Genomic DNA, 18,169 nt, shown 5'->3' with positions numbered 1-18,169 from the left:
AGATGAAAAGGATAGTTGCGGTAGATATTGAGTGTATTATTGAAATATATAGTTATTTTTAATTAACTTTTTGTTTACGGGCCGTTCAGAGAATCAGATTTTCAATTTATTCCCCCCCCCCCCCTCTCCATTCTCTTGTCAGCAAAAGTAAGCAAAGCTCTCAAAAATAATAGTACATAAACGTATCAATTTAATTTTAATTTTTTTTTTTCAAATTAATTTAAAGGAATCCTTTGGAAATGCATTTCGTCTTCAAGCATAGACAATGTGTGTGTAATTTGTCTATAAGGATTAAAATAAGAAAATCAAAATTCCCCCCCCAATACTGCTTACGTAATGCTTCAACAGCCCCTTATGCGAATAAGTGAATAAAACACATATTAAATAAACATTTTTATAAACAATTACAATACAGCATTGTAAAAATAAGGCCTCAATTCCATGTTTGATTAGTTAAAAACTAAGCCATTTTGCAGGGTTTTGTATAGTTATTTTATCTATTTGTTCATCTGTGAATCCCTTAGCTTTCATTCGTGGGAGTATATTATTTATTATGTGGGAATAGCCATGTCCACCGAAGTCAATCTGAAATTTCCATAAATTTATTACTGTATTGCGTAAGTGATGTATAAATAATACGTGAATCCGGATATAGAAAAATAATTTAAAAAAAAAGGGTGCGTATACTTATGTACGCGCGTAAGAAGTTATACTTCTTTGGCATTATTATCTATATAATATATTAAAATGAAACTCGTTTTCCGTTGTCACGACATAACATGAAAACGGCTTGACCGATATGGCCAATTATTATTTTATAATATTCTTTGAAGTACGAGGATGGTTCTTACGGAGAGAAAAATTAAAAAAATTGGGTGAAAAAGTCTAAAAACAAAACATTTCTGTATTCCCATACAAAATATTCGTAATAATACTTAAAAATCAATTTGAACTAAAGAATCGACTGTTAGGCGGTACGATGTTCGCCATGGTAGCTAGTTAAAAATAGTTTTTGTTACAATTAAATAATCAAAGACTGGAAAAGGAGTCCTTTAAGTCAATAAAGTTCAGTTTACATTTGAAAAATTAAATAAATAAATATTTATTATTATTCTCTTACATTAAGTGTAACATAAATTCTATTATTATTCGAATGTTGTTTTTAAATATTGTCCAATGCCGTAGCATCTTCCATGGGCAACTTCATTCTGATAATTTTGTGTCACGGTGCGCGCGCATCGTAAAATTTCACTCTCATCAATTTTTCATAACGCGCCTAAAGAAGTATAACTTCAATAAATGTATTATCCTTTGTTCCCTATTTTATCTTTGTAGATCTCTTTGTTGTTAAGGTTAAATTCATGTTATTAAAGTAAGATTCGATTCCCGGCAAACATTTGTTCCTATTGAGTCTGATCACTTAAAAATATAACCGCTTCATTGGACAACTTTGAAATAGTAGTTACTTACCAATCTATGTTTGGTATGAATATCGTGCGACATTAAAATCTTATCTTCCTTTCCTTCATCAACTAAACGTTTGATCATGTTTAGTCTTTGTGCATCCGACGGCATGTCAGTAGCAATGTTGAGCTGGTAGTGGGATACTTCAACTCCAAATAGATCGAATTGACAGTATACGCCCAGTTGAGAAAATTCGAAGAGTTTTTCGAAGTCTAGAAGTGTTCCTGTTACAAAATATAGGGTAAGATTTAGAAGTCTCACTTCGCTACGTCAAAAATGTGCTGTAATTTAATATATGAGAGTTGGCGCTGAGTTTTGTTTTTTCATTTGACCCATATATCTAAATATCCTTCGATAAAAAATCTACATAAGTTTCCATGCATTCTAATAATAGAATTTCAAGGAATTGCCACTATCGCAGAGGCTAAATCCTTTAAATAATGGATAGCCTCAAAAAACAGTTTTTGTGACGTCATAATCAGATTTTTTTCTATTAATTTTGAATATATGAAAAAAACTCTTTTCTGTAAAATTGCTGGTATCGAATCTGATAGCTTTTACTATTCATCGAGATTGCACATTTTACTTGCAATCAATTGCAATAATTTTATTTCAAACTAATAATTTAAAAAAAAAAATTAAATCGCTTACGATCTAAATGCGACATGACAGCCTTTTCGACTCTTCCACCAGCTTCTGTGTAAAGTCTTATTATTTCAAAAGGTGCTTCGGGATCACGGTGAGGATGAAAACTGACTCCGCATCCAAGCTGAGACTGAAGTTCGCCCGCAGCTTTAATGGCTTTACGTTCAAAATCTGTGAAGAGTTATTTTACGTTTCAAAGGATGGTGTAAGAACAGAGTCCAGGGTCAACATTGATATTGTTATATAATAGTTTTTATATTGATACTGTCTTATTCATAAAAATTAACACTGATTTGGATTCCAGATTCACTCAGTTTAAGGCAGTGATATTAAATATTTATTCGTTAAAAATTAATGAATAATTAATTCATAACAAAATGACACAATTGTTATAAAATACATGCAAATAACAAAAAAATTGTGATAAAATTTTTTTCCAAATTATACTTCATGGTTGGTTTTTTTATATATATTTAATACGACGTACGTGTCCAAGCATCAATACTTATATACTATTTATTGAGTAGCCAGAATTAACACAAAACCTTATCTCATACCTTTAATTGGCCAAACACTTGCTATTTCCCCCATAACACCAGCTTTAACTGAGGGGTAATCTACACAGCCTTCAGTTAGCTCTTTTAGCATATGATTATATAAATCTTCGATTTTTAAGGCTATCACTTTGGTATCTTGGACATCTGCTATGTAATGACCTGTTCCAGCCACTATGTGGACATTGGTTGTCTCCGACACTTGTTTGTAAAAATCTATGTCTCTTTCAATTCCAACTGTTGTATTTTCTACTATAGTTCCTGTATAAATTGGATTTTTACAAATAAGAAATTGATAAAAAGATTTCTTAATATTAAATAATGAAATATAGTTTTTTTTTTCTTATCTCTCTATTATATATTTTCATTAACATGTAACAATGTCTTAGTAAAAAAGTTTATGTATTAACAATGAATGTAAACATTAATAATTTACATTTTACCTCCACCATACTTTTTATATTCCATAACATCATTAAGGACAGCTTCCTTTGCCAATGAATCATTTAATAATAAATTAGTTTCTGAACTATATGGGTATTGTCTCAAAAACCCAACATTTTGCAGAGTAAATCCAAACTTGAACTTGTCTGCTATTTGTTTTGGAGGTTCTTTGTAGAAATGGCTAAATTCCATAGCCAGATGTTCATGTGTCAGGGTACGTCCAAGAAGACTTGAGTCCACATCTCCTAAAACTGAAAAAAGCACTCAGTAGGTATTGTGTACAAATTTATTGCATAAAATAATTATGGAAAATATATGGAAATTATTAAGTTATTTTAACATAAAAACAGGAGTTACCTGTTTGAACTTTTCCATTCATTTTCTACTTTCCGCGTAGCTATACAAGACACTTGTCACCAAAGCAAAGAAGCACTAGGTACTTATTTATGTAAATTATGTTGATATGTGGCATTAAATGATAAAATTTACAAATATACTCGCTGATAAGCAGATTAATGTTTAATAAATTATTAATATTATAAATATAAATTAGTGCAAAAATTATTTCACTATGAATTAAAATATATGAATATTAATCCTACTAATAATTAAATAGGTTAGAGATTGTAAAAACACATATTTTTTCAAAAATCTATTTAATCAAAAAAATATTATTTTGTTTACATTCTTATCAAGTCAATGTGGATTGTGGTATGACGTAGTGGTTAGTATATATAGTTATTAATTATTGTTATCAGCCGCCACAGTCATTGATAATAATTGACGATGGTGTTGTCGGTAACAATAATTAAACAAGTTTTAAAGTTGCCAGTTAGGTATTTGTGTTTTTAATTTTTACCGCCGTCTTATATTATATGTACAAAGTTACTTTCTTGAGTTTCTTCTAATAGGATGGGACCTAAAAAGCAATGCATAATAAATGCTCCATATTATTTTTGGCATACACCAAAGACCAATGATAAAATATGTGAGAAATAAAACTCGGTCTCCATAGTAACAATGTCTAGTTTACTGTTTTCTGTCCAATTCTGAAAAAGTATTTCTTAGTGAGCTTCTTATAAAGAACTCAAGAGGAATTAAGTTTTTTCTTTTGTACTTGTAAGAAGTAATGTTTCGATTACTGCATTAATTTTATAAAAGTACGTAGTATAAATTACGCGAAATGCCTATTTTAGTTAAAGACTTCACTTGGTCTCAAACTACTAATGCAATAAACATAAGAATTCCCTTGGATCCGGTATATCGTGAGGCAGTAGATATTTTTACAACCGATAAGTATATTAAAGCACATTTTAGACCATACTTATTTGAAATTTTTCTGCTATATGAGGTAAATACTGAGAAAAGTAAATGCACACTGCAAGATGATTTAATGGTATTTGACCTAATTAAGAAAGAACAGGTGGATTGGGAAGTCTTAGAAAAAATATTAACCAAAGATGAAAAAGCCAAACTGAGAGCAGAGATGCTCGCTGAATGCCAAGAAAAGGCTAAGAAAGAATCTGAAGAGCGAGCTATAAGAAAAAGCCAGTTAGATAGATTTACTGTACAACAAGCCATGGAAATCGATACTAAGCAACATACACTTATGGACTCTAGGAGAGATGACGAACGTAATAAAGCTATGAATGAGTTGGAAAAGTGGCGATCGAAGACGACTACAGAAACATATAATGATTTCCAAAGTATGGATGCGATCACTGATAGTAACAGTACTTCTAGAGTAAAGATAGTAGAGTTACCTGACGACGAGCCAGAAATAAAAGCGAAAATAACGGAAAGGAAAACTATAAGTAAGACACCGGTGAAAACGCCAGTTAGGTCAGAATATGTTGAAAAAAAGAAGCAGGAAATAGGTAATCGAGTTCTACCAAACTTACGGCGAAGTGGTCTAGTGGAGATTAAGCACACACCGAGGAGTTTCCCAACTCCTAGTAGAGAGTCAACGGCACATGAAGAGGAGGCTTGGTTAAGAAATATTACACACGCTAGACGAGCTACTGGTAGGTAGAAAGTATTAGGGGTACAATATAATGTAAAAAATAAAATAACACATGATTTTTAGGAAATGTGCATGAGCTCTAACTATTGTAATATTTGGTTGCAGGGTTTGTATCCGAAGATTTGCGTCCCGAAGAACAAGACCCTCAATGGTGCAAGGAAAAGGGTGACGAGTTTTTCAGAAACGGCAACTTTCTAGGAGCTATAAGTGCATATACCCACGGCATCACATTATCTGATAAATTACCTAGTTTGTACTCAAATAGAGCAGCTACACATTTTGCTTTAGGCAATTTTAATAAATGCGTAAGTATGTAAAGTACTATTTATCATCAAAATTATTTGATTAAAGGGTGTATATATGCCGGAACTATATTTCCTAACGATAACGTGACTGAGTAATGAATTCTAACGTTATCTGATATTGCAGGTGACTGATTGTTCTACCGCTTTAGACCTAATGAAGCCGGCCTGCGAGGGTAATAGAAGGAGTAGGGCAAAATGTATTGCACGTCGCGCTGCCGGGCTAGCACGAATAGGTCTTCTGAACAAAGCTATTGATGAAATGAAAGCTGCGGCAAAATTACTGCCAGATGATGAAAATATCAAGAAAGATATTTATGACATGGAGAGAGCTTGGGAGCAAAATCCTGATTCAGAGTAAATACAAGGCCTTCGCTAAATCAAAAATTTATTTCTAACATTTGAACAAATATAAATAATGTTTAGGAATATAATACAATATCTATACAACTATAATGCTTTTACTCTTCAATTTTTTTTTGATTGGATAGACCAAGGTTGTTCAATAAGGCCTGTGGTGATGGGTCTCTTCCACGGAACCTTCTAAATATTTCACTGGGCTGACATGCACCACCAACTGCAAGAAAACTTTCTCTGTATCTTTTACCAATTGCTATCACATCCTGATCTCCAGCTCTAGCCTCTTCAAATGCACTGTAGATGTCAGCGGCTATCATTTTTGACCATAAATGGCAATAGTAAGCAGCACCCCATTCCTCAGAGAAAATTTTTGTGAAAGAGAGCAGGTGTGAATCATATTTATCAAATGGCAGTGCATTGTATTTAGGCCACAATTCCTTTACCAAGTCTCGCCAAAAAGTAGTCTTAGAATACAACTCTAAATCTAATCGAGATAGGTATAGTTCACGACATAAATTATATCCTGCCATATGGCTTCTAACATTTTGCAAATTATGTATAATTTCTTCTGGCAGTGGTTCTTCAGTGTTATAGTGTCCACTTATAGCTCGGATTGTATGCGGATCAAATAGCCAATGCGTCATCACTTGCCCACAAACATCAGCAGCATCCCATTCCACATTAGAGAGACCTGCCACTTCTGAATAGGTTGCTTTTGTTAGTAAATTACGTAAGGCATGTCCAAATCTTTGAAACAGGACACCAACCTCTTTGAAAGACAGTAGAGATTGCTGTCCCTCACTTGGAGCTTGGAAGTTAAATATTAATGCTGATAAAGGATCTGTAGATGTAAGAGCGCATTTGTTGCGTATTGAAACATGCCAACCAGCGTCATCATAAATGCGAATTTTTTCATTTTGTCTTGCATAAGGATCTAAAAAGAACCCAGCTATAGGTGTGTTACTTGTTTCATCATAAACATCATAAAATTTAACATCTTTATGCCATGTATGCACATTGGATCTTTCAACTATTTGTATTTTGAATAATGTGCTACATAAATTAAACAAGCTTGTGATTACACGTGGAAGTGGAAAATATTCACGAATTTTATCTTCATCATAGTTGTATAAAGACCATTTTTGTTTTCTTTGCCAATATGGGATATCCCAGTGTTCTAGTTTACCATCAAATCCTCTTTCTTTTGCAAAGCCTTGCAGGGATTCTAACTCAATATCTTGAAGTGGTCTAGCATTTTCAAGTAATTTGTCAAGACACTTATACACATTCTCAACTGAACCAGCCATTTTAGTTTCCATGCTCATATCAGCATAGGTTTCAAAACCTAACATTTTGGCCTGTTCTGCTCTATATTTTCGTATTTGTGCAACATGGGTACTTGTTTCTAAATCTTTATTGCCATAGCCTGAACATCTTTGCACATATGCCTGCCATGTATTCCAACGCAATGATCTCTCCGGGCAATATTGCATAAATGGTTCGAAAATATGTGGTTGTAGAGTAATTTTCCAAGGTCCTTTACTAGCATTATTATTTATGGACATAACTTTTGTTAAACTTTCAGGAAGTTCTTTGGATAGTTGTTCATCACTGATAAAGCTACTAAAAATATTTGTGGCCATTTTAACTTTATCTCGAAACAATTCCCTTTCTTTTTGTAACAAATTGAGAATATTATCTAATTTTTCTCTTTTAACACCCTTAATGTCAAGCCCATTAAGTTTACCTTCAAGAATATATTTATCCAATAATCTTTGTTCTTCATCGGTCAACTGCTTCAGACGGTTTTTTTCATTTATGGCAGCATTGTATATTGGCACACTATTAAATTTAGTTGATCTTGCTTTGTAAGCTCTTTGGTGGATTTGAATATAGGATGTAGTTGGCATCAAGGAACTATTACCTAAATATAAGGTTTTAGCAACACCCCATGTTAGTTCTAGTTGGTTGTCTAACTTTTCCAAAGGCTGAAAGATCTCAACAAAAGCATTTTTGCAATCAGAGCATGATTCTTCTATCTGTTTAACTCCACTCTCATAATCTAAGCTAAGCTTACTGATAGCAGCAATGCACTTTTCAATTGTAATATCGTTAAATTCAGGCAGGCCGTTCTCAGTGAGAAGGACATTCTTATCAGAATCTTCACCAATTTCTGGAATTCTGAAATTATGTTTAAATGATTTTTAAGGAACAACTGACAAATGCAAAGAAACCTATGCTTGAATTAGGTATAAAAAGTTGATAAAACAATAGATTTGTATCAGCTCAAAGCAAATATTAACCTTTTATTTTTTCTGTATTAAAAGCTTATTATCTGCAATTATTAGATGGTGATACTTAACATATTTTAGATTTTTATGACGTCGTTCTTAATATCGATGCGCAAAAATAATTTTACAGAGTTCTTAAGAAAATCGTATATTAATAAACATTGAAACTTACAGGACAACGTATCCAGAATTGCGTTTATTTTGTAAAAAGGATTTCTTCAAATGTCGTGTTAAAACACTTGTTCTAAGGAAGAATGCCATAATCGGTAATATTATTACTTTTTTCTATTCATTAACATTAATTATTTCATAATAATTGAATAAAAGCCGAATTCTCCCTGCGCTCAACACGCATGACACAAATGACATGATTTTGTCATTTCGACAATTGACTTCTGATAACTGGATATTTGACAGTTACTTTTAGCTATGCCTTTAATAATTGTAATAGACTACTTCAAGGCTTTTACAGGCTATATATCTATAGTATGTGCGTTTTCCAATTACAGCACTAGAGCGCATTATGCGGCATAATGCTCAACGTTAAATGTTCCAACTACAGCAACGCTTCGCACAATTGAGCACTCTCCAAACTAATGCTCTCGCATGCTTCTCGCAATAAATATCAACACAATGACAGAAAATTGACCAGTGTTTTTCATTAAGTTGGCATTTATCGAAATTTTCGTTAGTAAATGTTATTTATTGTTGAAAAATTTGTAAGGCTTTCGTTTCGTCGTAGATTTTGAAAATAATTAAAGTTATTTCAAACTGCTAAAAAAAAATATCAGTATGGATGAAGGTATAAATAGTTACTTTTTTTATATTCCACATTTAAAATATGAATACAATTTTATTTTAAAATTCGGATCTGTAAACAAATTTATTTTACAGGATTATACTTTTGTAAACATTGCAATGGTTTTGAAAAAGTATATAATTTTTTTAGAAATCATTTAAAAAAAATTACTTACTCAAAACGTAAATGATGTAAACTTCTTACATGAAACTATATATTTTACTGTTAATTTAGCTTGTTAAAACCTTATATTCTTTAAAGGTTTTCTCTTATTTCAGTAAAAAAATGTTAATGAAATAATTTGATTATTAAAATAAGCGTAAAAAGTTTTCAACCAATTATTATTGTTAACCACATTATTGATACATTAATGAGGTTGCTAACTCTATTCAGAACATTTTTTTTTCAACACTGACTTAGCGCACTCTGCTGATGCATTTGAAAACTAATTCAAGTTCCAATTAAGCTTCAGCATTATGCGGCATTGTGCGGCACTGAGTCGCATTATGCTCTGTAATTGGAAAACGCACTATATTATTTTCTTATGATTACTGTGATAGGTAATTTATGCATAAGTAAACGCAGTTGAACAAGGTATGTTTGTGCGTCAAAGTATCTAGAAGTTCGCATGTATACTTTTAATAGAAAAAAACCCTTAAAACTACGTCTGCACATCTAATGAGACTGGTCTGAGTTAATTTTTGGATACTAGATATCGGTGTAAACTGTGTCATTGATAGTAATGTAATTACCACTCTTTCAATCAAGCGTTTTAAATAAATAAAAAAATAAATGAAATGAGATTATTATTTTACTAAAATAAATTCAACAGCGTCTAAATCCTTTTCAGGGCTAACATTTTCCACTAAAGGCATGCTTATCATCTGACAGGAACATAACGCACTGCAGTTTTTACACGTTCTTTCATCAGATTCGTTTTTAGGCTCTTTGACTGGCGGGCTGCAGCAAAAATCGGTGTCTAGACCCATCTTCTCGCCATCTTCTAATGTTTGAGGAAGATGTTGATTCAAAGTTTCTGGTAGAAGTAAACTGGCTATGCCACCAGCGACTAGCAACGCGCCCATTATGATTAATGGTAGTACCATAATATCGGAGCCCTTAAAAAATAAAAAAAAGTTAACGAAAGTAAAGATTAGAGACGCTTCTAGGGGTACGAAGTGAACACTTGTCTGCGTCTATTTAGTTGATATTTTTAGGCATCCTGTTGGTTCAAACAATAGTAAAATATCCTTGTTGCCGAGAATTGAGGTCTTACAAAGTTAGCTGAGGCAGTTCTAAGTTCAGAGACTTCGAAATTGGTAAAAATAAAGAAAATTTTAAAGTAACTGGATTCCTACATCCTACTTATACTACTTAAACCAATTATTGAAATTGAAAAAAATGAAGTATTTTTAATTGTTTCGACATCAGTTAAAAATTAAAATCTTTTGAAACATTTCTATAGAGCCGCTTAGATTTACAAGTATTATTTTAACAATTTTTACATTAATAATATCATCACATCAAAAAATGTCATATAACAATGCATTTTAGTTCATTTATAGGATTCATTGTTTAATTTGGAAACTTTCCCTTACCAAATAATTTACTAGAGGTATAAAAATAGGGCCCAGCATGCCCAAAACTGAACTTAAGCTCATTCCCAATCCCCTTACAACAGTTGGATACAATTCAGACGCCATCAAGGGTAAGACTACGAAAGATGATGAAATTCCCATCTTTCCCACGCAGTATAACGCCAGAGTAACATTGGTTTCTGTAAACAGAAAGAGGATAATTGACGTAGGTCCTTCTTTCAGATTATATTTAGTTGTCTAACACACTTGTTGCTAACTTATGGTAAATATATTTGTTGGTGCAATTAACATTAAAAAAATTGTTTAAATTAAGTTGTAGATAATTAAATAAATTAACTCTGCCATGGTAGGTCCATTTAGTTTTAAATCTGTATTATGTATAATGAATTTCAACGTCAGCCCTGCGATTCTGTAACTCACTTTTCGAACTCACACAGCGGTTTTCGCGTCGGCGGTCGCTCTCAAATCAGTTGTGAAGCAGTCATTTTATGATTTGGCATTCTGATAAACAATAAACTACAAGCTCCCACCTTTTCAGAGTGCCAAATCATAAAATTACTTCTTCACAACTGATTTGAGAGCGACCGCCGATGCGAAAACCGCTGAGTGAGTTCGAAAAGTGAGTTACAGAATCGCAGGGCTGTACTTTAAAAATATTTGATAATGGTATAGGTGGTGGAATCCGTTTCCGCACTTTGACTCGTACTCGGTCCGTCGTGCGTAAAGTCCTGGCTAACTACGCCAGCGTAGCTCCTGCCAGAAGCATAGAAGTCTCCTTCGCAGGCTTCACGGAGCGACGTCACTGCTCCGAGGAATTCTGCACGTTGTTTAACCACAGCCCATATTTGATAATTTAAAAATATTTTTTTTAATAGAACTAAAGAAAATACGTTAAACTAAATAAAGTCCTTGATACAATGCTGGTGGAGGAAGTAAGGTGCTGATCTTCCTCCGATATAAAGCGAGGATCCTCGACCACAGACAGGCCGGACCGGACCGAGGCCTCAAGAAGTTGTAAATTTACTTAGCGATAGTGATTTGTAGGCCCTAAAGTATGTTACCTACCATGTTGTACCAAAAACGTAGTCAAACACGCAACTCCACCCACCACCATACTCATACAAAGGGTCCAGCGCCTCCCAAGTCTCTCCATACAAGGCCACAAAAACAGATAAGTAGGTAACTCAACAACGCCAGCCAAGAAGAAATTCAAGAACTCATCACCACCCAACACAGGCGCATAATACGATAATCCGACGTAAACACTTGTGTTTGTGAACCAAATGAAAGTGATGATTATGGTTTTCTTCCTCATATTTGGTGTTCGGAATAAATCGAAAATGCCATAGGTTCGCAACTTCTCTTTTTCGAGATCTTGTTGCAGTTTGTCTGATTCGTATTTGCGGCGAAGGTGGACCATGTAGTTCTTGGGGAGGGACTTTCCGTTTATTCTGAAAGACAAATTTTGTATTTTAACAGCTTAAATACGCTCGTATATTTGGGGACACATCATATTTATAGGATATAGAAGATTTATGCGTGAACCCTAATCATTTTTTTATGTTACAGAAGGCAGACGGGCAGGAGGCTCACCTGATTAAGTGATTAGCATCTTCTGGCAGTAAGAGCCGTCCATGGACGCTCGCACTGCCAGAAGGCTAGCAAGCGCGCTGCCGGCCTGTTAAGAATTGGTACGCTCTTTTCTTGAAGGACCCTAAGTGGAATTGGTTCGGGAATACTTCAGTGGGCAGCTGGTTCCACATAGTGGTGGTGCGCGGCAGAAATTGCCTTAAGAGACGCTCAATTGTTTGTCATTAACTCTAATATGTGTTTTCTTCTTCCCCTACTAGAGGCTAGCCTCCATTCTCGTGAAGCGGGTCTTGTCCTGTCCTGTGCTTGATACAGCAACTCGTTCGCACTGCTACGTTCCGTGTAATTTAATTTAAATAGGGCATTAGTTACAATGCTATAATATGCATTGGGGCAGTGAAGCATAGATACTTAATAAATCAAAGAATGTCAATACATACCGAGCCATTTTCTTCAAAATAACTTCGGCCTTTTCAAATTGTCCTCTAGCGAGTAACCATCTAGGACTTTCGGGCATAAGCCAGATGTATAAAAAGAAGCAGACGAAGGGCAATGTCGTAGCTAAAGCCAAATAACGCCAGTCCCTCACTAAGTAGACCACGCCAGCCAGGAGGATTAAGCCCATGGAATAGGCGATGTTTGAGAGAATAGTGCAGAGTGTCCGGGATCGAGGTCCAACAAGTTCGATGGCTAAAAAAAGCCTCTTTTTATTATATTACAATCTTTTGTTAACAATTTGAATTATTTAAAGTTATAAAAACATAAATGTATCATTAAAATGTAATTTTTATTATCCGATATTATACTGAATCCATTCTCACCTTTCCCTATTTTTAGATAGAAAAGAGAAGACAGAAAAAAACTTTATTAAACATAATAAAAAACGATGTTTAGTTTAAAAGAAGTGCACTAGCCCCCACACTAGGATTCCAAGTGTCGTGGGCATAATAATTTCTACAGAACACTTTATAATGAAACTACTGTTGCACAATAAGAATATTTTCCTCTTTAGCATAGGACAGGTTGAGAAAGTGTTGTTTAAGAGTGTTAGTGAGTTACAAGAACATTAGTAGTAAAGTACATTTAAGTACAGGTAACTTATATTTTATGTAACTAGAATGAATATTAACAAACCCAAAACGTATGGAGTCGCCATAATAGCTGGTACCGTAAACCCAACACCAAATCTGAAGATAAGCCAAATATAATAGTTCTGAGCGAATGCTGTAGCCACTCCAAATATGCACTCGATTAAAAGATAGATAAAGAAGGAGGGCTTGCGTCCAAAGGTGTCTTGCAGGTAGCCGAATATGTAATTTCCAATAATACCGCCTACAGCGAGAAGTACTAGTCCCAGAGTTGGCAAGAAGTCCTTGTCACAGACAAGGTCCCACTGAAAATAATATGTCACTATATTAGCTAATACATTATTATAATTAAACTAGCTGACCCGGCAACCCGTTTTGCCATGTATATTATTTCTAGGAAACATATTTTTAGTTCAATAAAACTATGTACAATAATAAAAAAATAGGGGTAAAAATTAAGGGTTGTATGTATTTTTGTATGCTGACTGAAAAAATAAAAACAAAAAAATTTGTCTAAAAAAAAGTTTTTTGGGGTGAACAACCCTTATCACTTAGGGGTTTGAAATATAGATAGTAGCCGATTCTCAGACTTACTGAATATGCGTAAAAATTGCACAAGAATCAGTCGAGCCGTTTGGGAGGAGTATGGGAACGAACATTGTGACACGATAGCTTTATATATGTCACCGTAAAATTGTAAACACCGCTAGATTGTAATCTATCTCGCGAGATTGTGAACTGTCGAAAGATTGTGAACCTCAACGTACTGCTTACAATTTAACGTACCTATTATTATTCGGTAGATTGTAATCTATCGAAGTGAAATCGTCGATTTTCGACACGTATCCGTTTCACAAGACGTTTTCTTTTGCGAACTAGCGAACTGTGGAATCGACTCGCGATGGGGGTCTTTCCTGGGAGAAACGACCTCCAATTGTTTAAATAAAATACTCTTAAAAAGAGTGTATCCTACCTCACAGGCCGGCAATGTACCCACTAAAATGTGTCCATGGGTTGCGATGCCTCCGCTTTTGTAGGCTCGTTGGCTCGTATCATTTAAAAAAAATTTACACGATTATAAATATACAGACTACATCAGACAATTAAATGATTATTAATTTAATTAACTGAAATCGACCTTAGAACGTAAACTTCCATAGGTGACTGTTTTCGGAAAAGAGTTTACTTTCTCTTGTTCTTGACCTACCTCTGTAACTACGGTACTCTGGTATACGGTGTCTTCATACACCCATCCATTTTTACATGGCACGATATCAACAGGACCTTCTGACATCAAAGCCTCCTCAATTGTGGAGTACCGCGAGAGGATATCGGTGTAGTTAATGTCGTACATGTTACATTGTGAATAATCCTGGATACCGTTGCGACGCTCCTGTGGGATACTAAAAAATATTGCTGTTAATAGCCGCTGGTTTTTAAAGTTATACTTCTTTTGGGGCGTTAGGGAAACATGAGAGTAAATTTTTAAGATGCGCGCGCATGCCGTCACAAAAAAACACATACCCTGAACTTAGTCAACATTTTAGTTTTTTAAAGTTATACGATGAGAGTAATTTTTTTCTATTGTTAGTGTCGTTTTTTCGACAAACGTAGAATAAGGTGAAAGATAAAAATTTTGAAAACGTTTTTATCTTGTTACGCCAAAGAAGAATAACTTCTAACGCGGATACACTTTTTTTAATTTATACTTATTTCGTATATAAAATAAAATAAATTAATTGAATAGGTCCTTCTATTTGTTTCTGGTTTGTTTTTTATAATTCTATTATGTAAATATTAATTTATTAATATCAAGTTAATATTTAAAATTATATGTTGTTCCTAATAAGGAAAACAAATGTTTGTTTTATTAACCAAAAATAAAAAAATATTTAATTAGTTATTTAAAAATCAGTTTAAAGACTACGTTGTACCAAACCTGAAATTCTTAGTAAGTTCCACATCTAGCCCCTCCAAATCTGGTACTTTACACCAATGATTGACATCCCCAGCCATAAACAGCTGCGAATACGCATGAAACCCACATGGTATGACGGCTGGGAGGAGGATGAAATAGATCACGAGCTTTTGAAAACGGCCAAATTCACCAACATCTTCTAAAATCGCGTCAAAGTCCATTGCTGATCCTATAGTAGGAATTCAACTTAATATAATACTCAAATATTTATCAAAAGAGCATCTTTATCTGCGCTGCACATAAAAAAAGAATATCGCAATTTGAATTGCAAGTTTTTTCGATAAAAGTAGGTTTTTTGTATTGTGTTTCATTATTTGTTTTTTGCAACGAAGTGTAAATAAATAAATAAATAAAAAAAAAAGGTTCTATCCTTGAGAACCGGGAAGTGGCAGACTCCATATAGTTAAAAATTGTCATTAATAAAATACTACAATAAAATATATCTAGGTCTCAAATGGAATGTTGTTATTGTAATATGATAATTATAATGATCGATCTCGATCGGAGAAACAAGAATGTGTCTTGTGTTATGTTACTAAAAAAAAAAATAGTGGCGTTACAACTTTTTTAGGTCTGGCCCTTAGATTTCTGTATCTATTTAATGGCACAGGCAAGTATGTGTTCAGCTTCCTGTGCCTGACACACGCGGTCTACTTTTTGGGTCTAAGGCAAGACGGTTTTCTTCTTCTTTAATTCTAAGCGTTTGTGTTTTGGATAAGCTACACAAATATATGTTACACAGGAGGATAAAGACACAAGGAAGAAATGGAGGCAAGCCGGTTTCCTCACGATGTTTTCTTTCACCGTTGTCAGCGAATGTTTAATGCACACTATCTATACTAATATTTAAAAAAAATAAGTGATCGTAATATCTAATTGTTCGAATTGAACATTACTTCGTTTTTTACATAATTCATTTATCGAAGAAGACTATACAATATACATACTACGGCCGAATTAGTAAAACAATAATTCTTAGGCCAGCTATAGCGGCTCCGGAAAGAGCTACGATTGCAATAATGGCTACGAACTACGCAATTTCGAATACTACTAATAATTATTATTGCAAACATTAATAGTACGTTTTATTTATTTCCTTCGTTACGGTAATTCAGAAATACAATTAAAATGATTAAATAAAAAGGAGGGAAACTTTCAGCTTTATCGATTTCAAGCGATCTCAAAATCGATAAGCTTGCACACCACAAAATTACTTTTTTTTTGGCAATAGTTTTTTTTTTAACTTTATGCCAGTTTGAAGTAATATAGGTAGGGAAACTACACGCGAGAAAAATAAGCAAACACATCAAGAGATAACAAAGCACAGAATAACTTAAACTTTTTCCTGTATGAAGTTTTATAACCACAGAATAACTTAGATTGTAGATTATAAATTGTTACAAGTTTGCGTAGTCACCATTGTAATGGTTAGAAAAAAAACATTATTTTTCGATGTTCAATTTGATGAAATTTCTATATTAAGGAAGGTATTAAGGTACTTAGTTATATAGGGACTTACCTTAGTCATAAAAGTTGTAAATAATGATTGAAGAGCGTCACCAACGTATCCAGTTTGAGTGATGCGGTCACAACTAGTCACTGGACCGGACATTTGGGCTCATCTAGGGACCCTACGCTATACTATACAGGCGGTTCATAAAATTATCAACTTTTGTTAATTTTGTTAATTCTTAAAAGGCCGGCAACGCACTCGCGAGCCCTCTGGCATTGAGAGTGTCCATGGGCGGTGGCATCACATAACATCAGGTGAGCCTCCTGCCCTGCTGTTCTAAAAAAAAAAGAAGTCTTATACTAGGTAAAAATATTCATATAAGACAGATATGAATATTTTTACCTAGTAACTCCAGCGTGTACTTCAGTGTTTTCCGCAATCAGGATTTAAGTGTATCTACTTATTAGAAGATGGATTAGCTTTCTTTATAATTGTGTTTAAATTAAAAACATTTCCTTATTAATAAATGAAGTTTAAATTGAAACAAAAACAAATAACGACTGAAAACTTGATTTGAATAATGGTTGACTTGAATAAAGGTAGACGCGAATTACGAATCATTTAATTTATAGAGTCGGTTAAAACAAGTCAGAGATCACCTTAGGTTTATGCGCGTGCGCAATTATCTCATTGGCCGTCCAGTCAATTCGATTAGTTGTATAATTGAGCAGCGAAAGGACAAGTCCCCTCGTTACAAGGCCAAATTTGCCACAGGAATAGGTTCATTGTTTAAAAAATATAAATGGGCATATACATGAGTGAAGCAGTGGAACATGATGTATTAATGGACGTTTTCAAATCCACGATCTAGTATCATATTTATTTCATATTATTTTCTGACGCTTTAATTAACTGACTCTACAAAATATCTTGCAAAGATCACACGTTTTCAATCTATATACAGGTTGGCCAAAAAGTCTTGGATCAAATGCAAATAGATGGATGAGGTCATCAGCTGCAAAAAATTGTTCTACGGCAACATTATTTTATTGCAAATTATTGTTTATTATTTGACAGTCACAATTCTAACAGATGGCGCTGTGTTGAAAGTACCAACGTTTCACATTAGCTACAATTTAATGACAACCATGACTGGCGTTCGACGTTTCCCTAGAATAGTTTACTACTATGTAATATAATAAAGGTGGGAACTGACCAACGTTACGAGGTGTAATGTAACATGTAATGTAATGTTACACAGCGAGCATTCGTGCAGTCAGTACGTCGTGTTACGGGGAAACCAGCGAGCAACGAGCCGCTCGTTGCTCGCTTTGAGTGCTCCACCCGGCTGTCGGTTTTTTGGCGAATCCTTTGAGTGGTACGCGGTTCGGTCAGTACGCTCTTTGTCAAAGGTCGTCCCGAGCGCACGCGCGTCGCGAGTAATCACACGTCAATCAATCAAACATAGAGTGGAACAACGAAAAATCTCTGTATTTTTCTATAAAATGGAAGAAAAGAGGAAGTGTTGTGGAACCCAGCTCATCCAGAGCAAATAAATTCAACAGTTCTTCAAAATCGAT

At 34.1% G+C, this 18,169-nt stretch overlaps 4 protein-coding genes across 4 annotated transcripts; 1 reads left to right on the top strand and 3 right to left on the bottom strand.

Moving 5' to 3' along the window:
• Nucleotides 1-382: 382 nt before the first annotated feature.
• Nucleotides 383-3,651, bottom strand: LOC125057191 (phosphotriesterase-related protein). The gene is made up of 6 exons (XM_047660711.1): nt 3,465-3,651; nt 3,107-3,358; nt 2,667-2,924; nt 2,116-2,280; nt 1,471-1,688; nt 383-585 (listed from the first exon to the last, which is right to left on the bottom strand). The coding sequence occupies exons 1-6, from the start codon at nt 3,484-3,486 to the stop codon at nt 454-456; spliced, it is 1,047 nt and encodes a 348-aa protein (XP_047516667.1). The 5' UTR covers nt 3,487-3,651; the 3' UTR covers nt 383-453.
• A 50-nt stretch (nt 3,652-3,701) lies between these two features.
• On the top strand, nt 3,702-5,793 carry LOC125057190 (dynein axonemal assembly factor 4-like). The gene is made up of 3 exons (XM_047660710.1): nt 3,702-5,131; nt 5,236-5,435; nt 5,560-5,793. Exons 1-3 carry the CDS (start codon nt 4,291-4,293, stop codon nt 5,791-5,793), a joined length of 1,275 nt encoding a protein of 424 aa, XP_047516666.1. The 5' UTR covers nt 3,702-4,290.
• A 10-nt stretch (nt 5,794-5,803) lies between these two features.
• On the bottom strand, nt 5,804-8,455 carry LOC125057189 (probable cytosolic oligopeptidase A). Its single transcript, XM_047660709.1, has 2 exons — nt 8,256-8,455; nt 5,804-7,973 (listed from the first exon to the last, which is right to left on the bottom strand). Exons 1-2 carry the CDS (start codon nt 8,342-8,344, stop codon nt 5,894-5,896), a joined length of 2,169 nt encoding a protein of 722 aa, XP_047516665.1. The 5' UTR covers nt 8,345-8,455; the 3' UTR covers nt 5,804-5,893.
• A 1,216-nt stretch (nt 8,456-9,671) lies between these two features.
• LOC125057550 (beta-alanine transporter) lies at nt 9,672-16,763 on the bottom strand. The gene is made up of 8 exons (XM_047661317.1): nt 16,656-16,763; nt 15,098-15,305; nt 14,366-14,561; nt 13,205-13,463; nt 12,511-12,760; nt 11,546-11,931; nt 10,481-10,659; nt 9,672-10,000 (listed from the first exon to the last, which is right to left on the bottom strand). The coding sequence occupies exons 2-8, from the start codon at nt 15,295-15,297 to the stop codon at nt 9,689-9,691; spliced, it is 1,782 nt and encodes a 593-aa protein (XP_047517273.1). The 5' UTR covers nt 15,298-15,305; nt 16,656-16,763; the 3' UTR covers nt 9,672-9,688.
• Between the last annotated feature and the right edge of the window lie 1,406 nt (nt 16,764-18,169).

Source organism: Pieris napi, chromosome 16, assembly GCF_905475465.1.
Source record: "Pieris napi chromosome 16, ilPieNapi1.2, whole genome shotgun sequence".
NCBI lineage: Eukaryota > Metazoa > Arthropoda > Insecta > Lepidoptera > Pieridae > Pieris > Pieris napi.
The sequence above is the reverse complement of the archived record's forward strand: the minus strand, read 5'-3'. Positions and strand labels throughout refer to the sequence as shown.